Genomic DNA, 15,072 nt, shown 5'->3' on the forward strand with positions numbered 1-15,072 from the left:
CATCTCAACAGGAGCCCAGAGCTTACTGAGCATGTTCAATGCCACTGGCATATATATAGTCAGAGATCTGGGTTTCTGAGGACAACTAAATACAGCACAAGACTATGGGGCAACACCAACCTCAAACACTTTGCAACATTCCCAGAAGCAGAAATCTGGGCCAAACTGGGAGTCAAACGTATAGACCACTTATATACAAATGGAGCCCTAAGCGCCTTACTCCAACTACGCCAAACTATCTCCCGACCTGACCTGTCAGAGTTCAGATATGTCCAAATCTCACACCTTTGCTCAGCCCAATTCCCAACACCACCGCCACAAATACAACACACTGATCTGGAAGAACTAATAACTCAACCAACCAGACTAAAACTTCTTTCCAACACATACAAACACCTTATATCCAAGAGGTATGACCCACGGCCCAGAGTAAAATATAAATGGGAAGCAAGTGGTATCCGCCTAGATCCCGATGATTGGGACAAAATCATTGATAATCTATACCAACCCCTAGTGAGTGTTAGAGACAAGCTCATACAATTCAAAATCATTCATCAAACGTACTTTACACCCTATAAATTGCACTCCATTGGAAGACTTGCCTCTCCCAATTGTTTGAGATGCAAGGCCCCCTCCGCTAACTTCTTCCACCTGATATGGGACTGCCCTGACACGCAGAAATTCTGGAGACAAATTGTACACTTTATGGCCACAGAACTGTCGCTCCCTCAAGTCTATAATCCAACTACATGCCTGCTAGGCTTACTCGACTCCCTGGTGCCCAGAACATATACTAGATGCCTCATGAGACTGCTTTTCTTCTACGCCAAAAAGACTATAGCCATGCACTGGATGGGCGCAACCCCACCAACACTTGCCAAGTGGATTGCCCTGGTTAACTCACAGCTACAGTTATACAAACTCACCTATTTGGCCAGAGGCTGCATAAACAAGTTCGAAGGTGTCTGGTCCCCATGGCTCGAATCCTCAGCAACGACCGCGGAATGAATAAAGTGACCGTCCAGCTCCCTTCCCCTTCCCCTCTTTCCTATATCCCTCTAACCTATCCAGTTAAAAAAACAAAATCAATAAAAATACTTAAAAAAAAAAAAAAATACAGCACAAGACAGGGATTTGGAATGCTCACGTTCCAAATAACGTAACTAAGTTTTTTGCAGCAAGAAAAAAGGCAGGTTTGAGGCAATGCACAAAAATAAAAATTCTACACAAGTAAGAAAACCTTTTTTTTTATAAAAAAAAAAAACCCTACAGTTTTGGTGCCTGTTTACCGTTATGACAGTAGAGATTCACTCATTGGCCTTTATCAGTTGTTCTAAGTGGTATCAATGCTTTATTCAAATTAAAGTACCAGTTAGCTTAATCCATATTACATTATCCATATTACATTACTCAGTGTTTCAATACTGGCTTCCTTTACTCTTAAATACTTATGCGCAAACCATAGCTGCCTGAACTGAGTGACCTTCATTTTCCTCCGTTTCTACCTGCATTGCTCACGTCTGCTACAACAATTCATTATATCATGGGCTTTGAATGAAAAGGAAACCCCAGTGTCCACATTTTATAATCAGTATGCGGTCAACCACATCCTACACACCTGGCAGGGCATAGATGAAAGACCTCAATGTTTTACACACCACTGAGCACCTACCAATGCCATATTGCTTACAGGTGCAATGTTTAATGTAGATTATGCTGTTACCATTGAGGTAATAAAGAGGACAATGCAGAAGAAGGGAGGTGAGACACGAAAATCAGTGGAGCAGGAGGTTGGATGTCAAAAAAATGTCATCATTTTAAATGACATGTATAAAATAGAATGACATCTTACAGCTGAACCTAAGACAATCCAGAAGGGGTACAGAGAGCTACAATAGTATATAAAGCCATTATGCTTGATATAAAAGCAAAAGATTTTATTGCATCAAAATATAATTATGTATAACTTATATTTGCTCTGTATAAAGTATTTGTATACCTGAAGGTGACAGCCACTGCAGTAAATAATACAACTTTCAGTTTTAGTTTAAAGGAGAAATATACTCCCATAAGTTACATTTCTTTTTTGTAACTCTTATTTGTTGGATATAAGAAGGCATGTAGAAAACACTGATCATGTACAAAAGAGGACCTAACAGGATGGGGAGCTGCACGGATAACTTTAAATGCATGAACTGTTAATGTTATCAGGCTGCTGATGAGTTGGTACAATTAGTTCTGTATATAAAATACAGCATTAGGCTGATGCCACACCAGGCGTAGGGCTGATTTTTTCGGCAAGCGCAAAAACGCTTGCCGAAAATTCAGCCCTACGCCTGCTACTTGTGCCTGCACCCGAATGAATGAGATACGCTCGGGTGCAGGCACATGTAGCCGATATACGCACGAAAACGCGAGACTTTGCATTCTCTCGCGTTTTCGTGCATATATCGGCTACATGTGCCTGCACCCGAGCGTATCCCATTTATTCGGGTGCAGGCACAAGTAGCAGGCGTAGGGCTGAATTTTCGGCAAGCGTTTTTCCGCTTGCCGAAAAAATCAGCCCTACGCCTGGTGTGGCATCAGCCTTAGTACAGGTATCTGGAAACCCGATAACCAGAATTCTGAATTACAGGAAGACAGTCAACAATAGAGCATAACACTCTAAATAAAAATCTAATTTTTTAAAATAAGTTCCTTGTAGCCTAAATCCAAAGATAAAGCAGCTAATTTGGATTTCATGTTTAAATATTTTTTTTATATTAGACTTAAGGAATGGTTATCCAAATTACAGAAAAAACTCTAGAAAATCTAGAAAGAATTGTTGAAAAAGCTGCATTGGACTAATACTGAAATTAACTATTTCTGTCAAGTAATTTAAAGAAAACAACATTTGCAAACTCCAACCTTTTCACCTGCTTTAATGTTTTATAAATAGGCCCTTTAGCTAAAGTCAAGGAAGGATCCCAGATGGAGGTATACTTATACAGAGTTGGATTTAAGGGCTTTAGTTATGTTCTATGGTTTTTTCTTTGGACAAAAATCCATGATAAGCAGTTTCAAAAGACAGTATTTCACACTCTACGGATAAATAGGAGTTCAAAGAGAATGGGGAATGTGTGGCTTGGCAGAAATTGGCTGTTTAAAGCAGCATATTCATATTCCAAGCACTAGTTATTCAACATTATCCTTTAATAGCCTATAATTATGGGAGCAGTTATTGATCACCTCTCTTTTTATTGACTGGCAGAGCAGTAGCTGCATGGAAATGAGAAATAAAGGAAAAGACAAGTAGAATGCTTATCAGTGGTACATTATATTGTGTGCTTATTTAGGATTTGGGTTATGACTACTACTGAAACAAGGGTTTATGGTCAAAAATCCCTTTTGGATATCAATTATAATAAGGTCATGTACTACTGCTCCTGCTGAAAGTGGAGGAGCAATAAGGGGCAAATGCACACCCCTTTGTGCTCATTCACTTTAAAGTATATGTATAGTACTGCACCCTGCAATGGACTTGCAGAACTACTACACCCTAAGGCAACTGATACATCACATCATTCTAAAATTGCTGTTGTGCTGAAGCTCCTTTATACACATGCTATTGAGGCCAACGTCAATCATCATATATTGCTTCTTCCCTAATGCTTGGGGTAAAACAAACAGCAAAGCTGATTTATGTATGATTGCACTGTAACTATGCTCATTATGAACACAAGTCTAAAGTGTAAAGATTGTCACATATATAAATTACCCTAATATTTCCTACATGTGTGCATACAAGTGTGTTTATATATATTTAGAGACCTGTATTCTCCACCTGTCAAAAAGTGAATATACCAAGGAATCATTAAATAGTCTGCAATGGAAACGTGATCTATATTTTCTTTATCATCAGCAATATAACCTCACGCAGAGAAGAAAACTGACTATAGGGATTACTCAGAATTCCTGCTTTTCTTTTTCCATCTGCTGTCTTCTTAAAGTATTAACAAAATGATGTTTGGCATCAATTATCTTTTGCCTGTTTGGATGCAAACGGAAAGTCAACCATCTTGGCAGATAATGAAAGCAAATAATAGATGAGATTTAGTGTTCAGTAAACAGCAGACTTCTTTTACAGATCAGTGCTCCAGTTGTAGTATGTGTCGAGTTCATTGGCCCTACGGATTTCAAAAAATGCAATTTTCTATTCAGACTTGTCAGTGCCGCCAGGAATCACTGAGCACAGCTGCATGTCTCAGAGTCTTAGCAATGCAAAAAGACACTGTAGAAAATGACAGATTTTTTTTAAGATTAAATGTCTGCAGCGCTAGACTGGTAAGTTTGTTCAAAATCTGTGCTGATACGAACAGCTGAAAAGTAAGACGCTTTGCAAAAGGTAATGCTGTTATAATGTGTAATGTTAAAATAAAAAGGCAATGTTAACTGTGTCCAACTCCTGAACCATGAACAAGGATGATTTAATGGCGCCCTTGCTAGAGGACCCCCAAGTTAAACAAAACGCTAAGCTTTATTCTTCTGGTGGTTTAGCCATGACAGCCTTATGTTATGGCTTGGAACAATAAGAATGGATGCCCCAACAAATTAGCTAGGTCAGTGATCCCCAACCAGTGGTTCGTGAGCAACATGTTGCTCACCATCCCCTTTGATGTTGCTCCCAGTTGCCCCAAAGCAGGTGGCCATTTTTAAATTTCTGGCTTGAAGGCAAGTTATAGGAGCACAAAGACACATTTTTACTCCAAGCAGAGGTTCCTGCAGGCTAGCAGGCCACATGGGGCTACCAATAACTTTTTTCATGCTTGTGTGGCTCCCTAATACTTTTTACATCTGAGTGTGGCTCATGGGTAAAAAAGGTTGGGGATCCCTGGTCTAGGTGAAGAAGGCAAGCATTTGCATGCTTGGGGGTAAGTACAACCTCAAAATTCAATGTCATGATTTGACATGATTGCTTTTACTAAATAATATAATCCCACTTTCAGCAGTGGAAGGAACTTCAGTTTTCATTTTGAACTGCTTGCTATTAAACCCTTCCTTGAGGCCAGTGTCTGTTTAGTGACAGGGCCTAGATATTGTCTGCCCAAGAACAGACAAAACAGAGAGACAGGGACAAAATGTAATCTTTGAAATGCATCTTGCATATATATATATATACTGTATATACAGTATACAGGTATATAGGGGCAAAATGTCATATTTCCTCAATAGGCAGTAAGATCTAATTCCTGCTTGGGTGGTCAGTAGACTTTACATAATGTATTCTTTTACATTTTTTAAAGTTTATGTGACTGTAGAGAAAGATTTCAGCATATTTGCAAATTAACATAACTGTAGCGATGGCAACAACAGCCATATGATGTTACTTGCTGACACTCCCATGAATCATGGCTAATTTGCAGCAATTATTTTTAAAACCTAAACATTGCAGAAAGAGCTAGTTCACATTGGCTACTTAGTTTTCATTAAAAATAGGTTTTCATTTTTAGTCTCTTAAGACAATTTATCAAAGGATAAAATGGTTTATTTATGACAGTTACACTGCTTTATACCATTTTGCTTACTTCATGAATTTATGATTTTGTTCCTAACTTTGATCTCTCATAAATACCAGGGCAAAGCCACTACAGCGGATATACTTGGGCTATTTTTGGATAGCACTGATCTTTATGTTTTCATTTCTTTTACATGGTTGCTTACGTAAAGGGTTGGTATCAATGTTCTAAAAACTAGTGATTCCAGGCATGGATTCAGCTAATCACAGAATAAGTCCTTTTAAGAAAGTATTTTAAATGTTTTTACTTTGTGTCACTGTCAGAGTATTACCCCATATCTGACTTTGTGCCCTTCCTTACTTCCTCTCCACTCATTAAAGTTATTGGCTGAAATAAACAGAATATCAGTGTTTTGATACTCATAGGGGCACATTTACTAACCCACGAACGGGCCGAATGCGTCCGATTGCGTTTTTTTCGTAATGATCGGTAATTTTGCGATTTTTTCGGCGTCTTTACGATTTTTGCGTAAAAACGCGAGTTTTTCATAGCCATTACGAAAGTTGCGCAAAGTCGCGATTTTTTCATAGCGTTAAAACTTGCGCGAAACGACGCGCTTTTTTTAAAGTTTTAACGCTACGAAAAAGGCGCGACTTTTCGCGCAAGTGTTAACGCTACGAAAAAATCGCGACTTTGCACAACTTTCGTAATGGCTACGAAAAACTCGTGTTTTTACGCAAAAATCGTAAAGACGCCGAAAAACTCGAGTTTTTACGCAAAAATCGTAAAGACGCCGAAAAAATCGCAAAAAATACGAAAAAGTCGCAAAATGTTAGTTTCCAATCGGAATTTTTCCAATTCGGATTTGAAATCGTGTCTTAGTAAATCAGCCCCATAGGGATGACCAAGTCTTGCAGTATCCAACTAGTGGCAAGCAGTCATCTTATCCATGGCCTTTTATCTAGTCACTCTTTAGTCACTCAAATGCTGTAACCCCCTGAGGGTCAGAAGCATAATGACAATTAAAATAGATGGTTTTGGAATTGACATTTCTTTGGAAATTCCCATATATATTGTATTACTGCTTATACTGCTTACTCCACTGGCACATACCATAAAGTGAAACTGTGATAATTAATGAGGTATCCAGCCCTTCCAAGCATTTTAAATACAATTGCATTTTTTAACATTTTTGTGGTTTGCCTTTTCTCTTACTTAAAGGGGACCTGTCACCCAGACATAAAACGTCTTATAATAAAAGTGATTTTCAAGTTAAACATAAAACCTAAATTCCTTTTTTTAATAACACATTCATACCCATTATAAAAGCATTTAAAAATCCAAGCTGTCAATCATATATTGCCTGCCCTGCCTTTATGCCTCAGACATAGAGGTGGAGCAGACAATAACTTTAGCTTTCCATTGAGCACTACCTACATGTCACTGCACATCTCACTTTTCTCTTCCCTCATCATCATCTAATTGTGTAGCCAGTGAATGGGAACAGGCATCAGGTCCTCCATTCTATAAAATAAACAAGATTTTGGCATAATACAAAGCTTTCCTTACTAACAGAGTCCACAAAATGGCGCCTGCCTGCTTGTTGTTTAATTCCAAGACTGAAGGAAACAAGATTTATATTATTTACATAGTGTAAGTGAAGTTTATTTTGCTCAACTAACATGATAGAAAATAATTTGGAGTTATTTCTTAGGGTGACAGGTTCCCTTTAATGTAGATATCTTGTCAGGAAAATGAATTGCTGCAGTTGTAGAGTGTATAGTGAAGGTAAAAACCACTACAGACTATGTATACAATAGAGTTTCTGATGTGAGCTTGGCTTTAGCAGCTGGCCCCAGTGTCGGACTGAGATGGCAGGGGCCCACCAGAAACCCTGGACCATGGACCCACTCTCAAAACTTTAATTCCTCCTCTCTTCCCTTAAACTCTTTATTGTCCTAGTCTCTTTTCTCTTAATGCTATACTCTATTCTTCCATCTATTAAGTGTCTTTGTTTCCATACAGAAATTGGGAATGACCATGAAATAGGCTAAATAGTTCAAAGCAAGAGGGCCCACTGACACCTGCGCCCACCGGGAGTTTTCCTGGTAGTCCTGGTGGCCCAGTCCAACACTGGCTGGCCCTGTATAAAACATATGGGCACCAAGCAGTTCATTGTCAGTAGATGACTATTAAGGAAAAGTAACACTGTCATTGACTGAAACATTTATTCCCACTCTAGGGGATGCTTAATTATGACTCTCAGATATAGATTTTAATATATTTTTCTGAATGTTTTTGAAATAAAAATAGTTTAATAGTGTGCTTTCTCAACCTTACATATTTTCTTACTGTGTACAGCCAAACCATACTGTTTGTCAGTAGTGCACATTGGTCAATCAATCTGGAAAAGCCAGTTAGAGCTGGAGATATTTAGCAGTGACTCACACCATGAGTGTGTTGGTTGCAGATGGAAAAAAATATTACGTTAAGACAATTACAAATCGGTAAATATCTTAAAAAAAAAAAAAAAAAGACTGTAAGAAAAAACTATTAAAAACAGTTTTTTAAATAGTCCATTGCTTGATATGAATTTGCCTTGTATGTAGATGATTTTTTCTATGACTGTTGCCTCAACATTAGTGACGAGCGAAATTTTTTGGCAGGCATGGATTCACAGCGAATTTGCATAAAATGGGCACAAAAATTTGCATTGTAAAAATTCGCTGTGCATAAAAATTTTTTGCATTTGTGAAAGATATGATGCATGTCAAAAAAACAATATTTTGTCGTTTTGCAAATCTTTTCAGAGATTTGCAAATTTTTCGGCGAAGTGAAACAGGACAGATTCACTCATCACTACTCAACATAACATTAATTTGCACTGACAAAAAGGTTCACACCAATCCTTATGAAAAACAATTTAGGTTCAGTTATAAAATAAAGATGGCAATCACCATGTTCTTTTCCTAAAATGCACCTTTTTCCCAGAATTCCAACATCATTGTGGCTGCAAGAGGGTTGCAAGGTGGTGTTATTGGAGCATTAGCACTACATCTATTCTCACAAATCAGACACAAGTCCACCTGGCATCATTTACGTTGTTTGGTGCAATGTCTATGTCTTCTTTGCGTTCTTTTGGCGCATATGTATTGTGCTTATTGATGCTGGGCACCCAGCGCAACTCTACAGCAGTGCAAGGAGAGCATATTAATGCAAGTACCTTTAATGAAAGTGGTTTAATGTGCAACTGACTTGGGGACGTAAATAAGCTCTTCAGTGTAACAACCATATTGTCTTTACTAAACACAGTTTAATAAAGTGCAGTAATAAGTGTTTGATCAACAGTGAAATTTAGTAGTGTTTTCTGTTAACTGGAAGCTTGGTCATTAATTCTAAATCTTGGTTAGTCATCAGACGTGATGAATGCAAGGATATTTATACAAAAAGGTCACCTACAGCACCAGCATATGCAATAGAATTTCTCAACTACTTCACTCTCCTATTTATATGAGCAAGACATATCTTATCAGCCTGTATGGGGACTTGGGTGTAGGCTTTGAAACACCTTGCTCCTTGACTTTCTTGGCACCAGGGAAAAAACTCCAGAATATAGTAGTGTCTTATCCTATGGGAGCTGGTAGTAGGATGTTGCTGTTACTTCTATAAATACAATTACATAGCCACTAATATTTCTAACCAGGGTTAGAATTGATCTTTTTATTACTGCAGATGTTATTCATCAAGCCTTTCCATAAGTGCCAATTGTATAACAAAAACATATGTAATAAAAATATTGCTCATTAAAATCATTTTTTGTTACCTCAGAATTCACTTTCATAGTTTCTTCTGTGTGGTAGAGAAGGACCTTCTGTCCTGAAGAATTCAGGTTTACATAAACCTGTAGACAGGGGTACTGAGAGATTTTCCAGCAATCTGGACCACAACTGAAGGAGCAGTTGAAGGTTTCTGTTATAGATGCATTCATTAATGTGCATTGTGTCTCTTCTGTCCATACGCTAACAAGCAACAACAGACAAAAATAGAAACTTTAAACGTTTGCATTATTTACTGCATCATTCTATACAACAGCAGTGACTCATTTTTATGCTCCTAATTCAATAAACTGTTGTACAAACTGTATTAGTCTAAAATTCCAGAAAAAATGATATCAATATTCATTTAAGGTTTCTCTGACAACCAAAGTTCATCTAGGTCATCAGACCTAAGCATTGCACTCTGTATATATATATATATATATATATATATATATATATCTCAAGGAAAGAACATAGAAAACAATATATAGAATATCACAGTTGGTTGATGACTGATACAGAATCATATTAACTCTTTCATGATTTTGTGCATATAGACTTTAGCAGAAGAAACATACAAGCACAAGGCAATAAAGTAAATTGTAAATTTTTTGAATTTGTTCTAACTTGAATAAAATCATAAACTTAGGGGCAGAGTTCTCAAAATTCGTATTTGTGTCATTTTCATGGATTTTTTCAGTAACGAATAAACTGAAATGTTATAGAAACTCAACTGAATAAAACTGTGAAAAAAACTCAAATGCAGTAAATTTAGCATTCTACTCGTCATTTGTCATGGATCTACAAACTTTTAAAAATTGGAAACATTTAAAAAATCAAATTGAAAAAGTAGCTTACATTTTGCTTGGATAACTCCTATTGACTTCTACATGAACTGGCAATGCTGAAGTTTTACATTTGAGTTTTTGACCTTGATATGCTGTATATTGAACATTTGAGTTTTGGAAACCCTAATTGGAATTTACAAGTTTTAGCACAAATTGTGCCAAAAATGTAAATTTGAACATTGATAAATCAGCCCCCTAGGGTTTCTCTTTATTATAACCACATTCCTGACTTTCCCCATCCTTCTCTTATAAAACTATATAACTCATGCAGAATAAATATATAAACCCTCAACTGCTGAGAAGGCAAAGCAAAGCACAGCATGTCTTCCCAACAGGGGGCTGCGAAAATAAATGAAACCTGTGTAATCAATCAGTGGTGCTTGAAAGCATGTGCAGGCAGTGCTGTACATGTGGATTTCTGTATTGATTGCCAATTTAAATCACAATACGTACCTGTTAATGTTATTATGGTTATTAAGTATATTTAGCTTTGGTCTAACAACAAATTACATTAAGCCATGACTGGCTAATATTTTAAATAGTATAAATTAATATGCTTTCTTGTAATAAAAGTCTGAGCGCACAGAGGCTGCTTGTTAAATTGATTCTAGGGGCAGATTTATTATTATTTGTTGCTTGTGTTCAGGAATATCTTTGCTAAAAAGCATTATATAGATCAGTGATCCCCAGCCTTTTATACTCATGAGCCACATTCAAATGGAAAAAGTGTTGGGGAGCAACACAAGCATGAAAACGGTTCCTGGGGTGCCAATAAGGGCTGTAATTGGCTACTTAATAGCCCCTATGTGGACTGGCAGCCTACAGAAGGTTCTATGTGGCATTATACTTGGTTTTTATGCAATCAAAACTTGCCTCCTAACCAGAAATTCAGAAATGAGCACCTGCTTTGAGGCCACTGGGAGCAACATCCAAGGGGTTGGTGAGTTACTGCTGAGCCACTGGTTGGGGAACACTGATATAGATCTTAATTCTAATAATGTTTTTTTTTCTTTTCGAAGATTGTTTATTTTAATCCACAGTTGTGTTTTTCAAATGATTAAAAAGTCTGTCCACTTTTAGTGAGATTAAGATTTAAGATTGTTTTCATACAACCATATGCTTGAACCCAAGCTATAAATAATAATAGTAACCATTCTGCCCCTAAGTATTGACAAGTCCTAATGGTCCGTATCAGAGGTAAGGCCAGTCACAGCCCTGTACTCACACAAACAAACACAGGCTTTAGTTCCCTATCAGGTCCACCTACCCTGAGTGCCGCTGGCTCCTCTGCACAGCCTGCGAAAGGAGGCAGCAGGTAGGGGAACAGATGGGCAGCTTTAGCAGGGTTTTGGGGGAAATTTTCAATAAATTAGCCTGAAACACATCTTTTTTTAAGCACATTCCTTTAATATATAAAAGAGTATAATGCACTGACATTCTTGTTTTTTCTACAATATGTCTCCTTTAATGGATAAAGCCTATTTTTACCACCGTCTACATGGCTTCCTTGTGCCAAACTCAGTGATAATGAAAATCGGTGAGAACCATGGTAAATTTTGACAAAGCAACCTTTCCATAAGACTGTTAGCAAAACCAGTTTGGTAAAACATGGGTTGCCTATTGCTAAGAACAGGGTATTGCAACTAGAAGTAACGAGATATTGCAGGATTTAGGGCATCTTGTAGGACAGTGACTTCTGAACAAAACAAATTTCCTATTTTAATCACTTTTATAAAAAAAAAAGTATGCATAGATCACTGCGCTTTTAAACTAGGGGGCTGATTTACTAAGACACGAATTCGAATTGGAAAAATTCCGATTGGAAAACGAACATTTTGCGTCTTTTTCGTATTTTTTGCGATTTTTTTGGCGCCTTTACGACTTTTCGGAAATTGTCGTGCCGTTTTCGTTACCAATACGATTTTCGCGAAAAAACGCGAGTTTTTCGTAGCCATTACAATTCGCTTGTATCTTGTCGCGACTTTTTCGTATTGAGCACTCGTAAGCGGCGGCCGAAACTTTCAGACTTAGCAGGACTCAATGGCACCCTGCAGCTCCAACCTGGCCCAAGAAAAGTCACCAATACTGAAGCTTGAATGAATCCGAATGCTACGAAAAAATCGCAACATTTTGCGCAACTTTCGGAATGGCTACGAAAAAGGCGTGATAATTTTCCGAAAAGATCGCCAAATACCGATCATTACGAAAAAAAACGCAATCGGACGCATTCGGCCGGTTCGTGAGTAAGTAAATGGGCCCCTAGGTGTGCTTCCAAGAACAGCAGTGTCTTCACTTCTGTAATGTGAGGGTCCCTCCTATCCTTATTAGAACTGTCTTTAATTTGGGGAGCAGAATCAATTACTGGTCAAGTTTTGTTTGTATAGGGGACAGGGCAGACTGATTTAATTTACAATAAATGGTATTGAACCTCAAGTATTTCATGCATGGCAAACTGTTCCATGAATATGTTGTTACTGGAATTGGTTTGGAATTGGTTAGTAGGCCAGAGAAAAATGGTCTTGGTAATCAGAGCCTAACTACACGCAGATATATTTTGTTGAAACGACTTGTAAACACACCACACATAAGCACACTGTATATCTTTTTAGAGACAATCTCTTAACTCTGTGCCTGAATGGGTATAACCACATTACTTACTCACAGGCTATTGGCCATGGCAAGAAGCCATGCAACTGCGCGTATTATTAAATACGTACTGTGCGTATTTTCTGCGTCTTTTTCGTATATTTGCATGACTTTTTCGTATTTTGCACGACTTTTTCATACTTTGAGACAAAATCGTATTGTCGCGCCGAGTACGAAAGTTTCGGATTCATTCAAGCTTCGTTATCGTGACTTTCCTTGGGCCAGGTTGGAGCTGCAGAGTGCCATTGAGCCCTATGGGAGACTTTCCTTGGGCCAGGTTGGAGCTGCAGAGTGCCATTGAGTCCTATGGAAGGCTTCCAAAATCATGCACAGAAGGATCAAAGTCAGAAAGGTTTTCCTGCCGCTTACGATCGGTCGGATACAAAAATATCATGACTTTCGGATTGCCAATACCATATTATCATGACTAATACGATTTTTTCGTAAGCATTTTCGTGATATTTGCGATCATCAGAAATTATTGTATCTAATCCAAATTTTACCCATTTCGGGACTCAAACTCATACTTTGATGAATCAGCCCCTAAGGGGCACATTTACTAACCCACGAACGGGCCGAATGCGTCCGATTGCGTTTTTTTCGTAATGATCGGTATTTTGCGATTTTTCCGGAAAATTATCGCGACTTTTTCATACCAATACGATTTGCGCGAAAAAACGTGAGTTTTTCGTAGCCATTCCGAAAGTTGCGCAAAATCTGCGATTTTTTCGTAGCGTTAAAACTTGCGCGAAAAGTCGCAATTTTTTCGTAGCGTTAACTTAAAAGGTGCAATGTTTCGCGCAAGTTTTAACGCTACGAAAAAATTGCGACTTTTCACGCAAGTTTTAACGCTACGAAAAAATCGCCAGATTTTGCGCAACTTTCGGAATGGCTACGAAAAACTCACGTTTTTTCGTGCAAATCGTATTGGTAACGAAAAAGTCGCGATAATTTCCGAAAAGTCGTAAAGTCGCCGAAAAAAATCGCAAAAAATACAAAAAAGTCGCAAAATGTTCGTTTTCCAATCGGAATTTTTCCAATTCGGTTGGAATTCGTGTCTTAGTAAATCAGCCCCTAAGTCTTTACATTTGAAGTTGTTGGCAAGGGAAGGTTTGCAAGTTTGCTCAAACTTAGCATAATTTTTTTGCAGGTGTAAGATCTGTTATTTAGAAGCCCGCTATCCATAAAGCTTCAAATTATGGTAAGGCCATTTCCCATTGACACCTTTTTAATTAAATAATTAATTTTTTTAATTTGAAGTATTTTCTCTGTAATAACTAAACAGTACTTTCCATTTGATTCCATGTGAGATATAATGAATCCTTATTGGAGGCAAAACAATTCTATTGGGTTTATTTAATGTTTACATGATTTTTGGATAGACCTTAGCTAAGGAGCTATGCATAAGATCGCTTATCTGGAAAACCCAATATCCCATACCTGCATTTCATTTTGTCAAAGCAAGATATTTGCTTGTATGTTGTCCCTGGATTCTATTCTGAAGAGTTTTTAAACAAAACAAAGGGCTTGATTTTAGCTCCACAGGCATCTATATTCCCCGTGGTGCACAGATTTTTTTTCAGTTTGAATGTCTCACTACTTTAAGCCATCTAGTCCATGCCATTGCGGTCTTAAAAACCTTGTCCATTATGTCTTTTGTTTATTTTTTATAATTTTCTGTAAGGATCATTGGCCACCTATTGTAAACCTTTATATTGTTTTGCCATTTCTTAACAAGACAATGATAAAACCTGCTTGTGAAAAAGATTTATGAAAGATTTACTGCAGTTTGGGTGAATTTTATACAGTTCCCTTTAAAGACAGTATTCATGTTCATTTAAACTGGGGGCAAAGGCTTTTCGGTCCATGTTTTTTCAGCATTCCCATTAATTCACTTATTTTGCCAAAAGCAAAATTGACTTTTACTTACTCATTCTGCTGCTAATACAAATAATACTAAAGGGGGTAATAAAATAAAAGACACTAAGTTTGCCCAGGAACTGTAATCCAAAGCAACCAATCAGAAGGTTGCTATGAGTTACTGCACCTGAGCAAACTTAGCGCCTTTTATTACATATGGGAGTAAAAGTGAAATTATTTTAGGAAAATATTTCATTAAACCTGAATGAAATAGTTCATTGTAGCTAAACTCATGCTTGTGCTAATACATTATTTAGACTCTTACATTTATTTTAGTGTACTGTCCCTCATGCTGAACATAGTTTACATTTGCCAAGGCTGAATTTATGGTGGTGGGAGGCCACC

The 15,072-nt window shown here is 37.6% G+C and overlaps 1 protein-coding gene across 2 annotated transcripts in view; it reads right to left on the bottom strand.

Annotated features, from left to right (window-relative positions):
- Window positions 1-15,072, bottom strand: part of kcnmb2 (potassium channel subfamily M regulatory beta subunit 2) — a 117,442-nt gene that overhangs the window by 7,238 nt on the left and 95,132 nt on the right. For both annotated transcript variants that reach the window (XM_031902608.1, XM_002931553.3), the window contains one exon: window positions 9,319-9,514. In XM_031902608.1, the coding sequence (XP_031758468.1) occupies window positions 9,319-9,514 (196 nt within the window). The remainder of the gene's footprint in view (window positions 1-9,318; window positions 9,515-15,072) is intronic.

This window comes from Xenopus tropicalis, chromosome 5 (assembly GCF_000004195.4).
Source record: "Xenopus tropicalis strain Nigerian chromosome 5, UCB_Xtro_10.0, whole genome shotgun sequence".
Lineage (NCBI taxonomy): Eukaryota > Metazoa > Chordata > Amphibia > Anura > Pipidae > Xenopus > Xenopus tropicalis.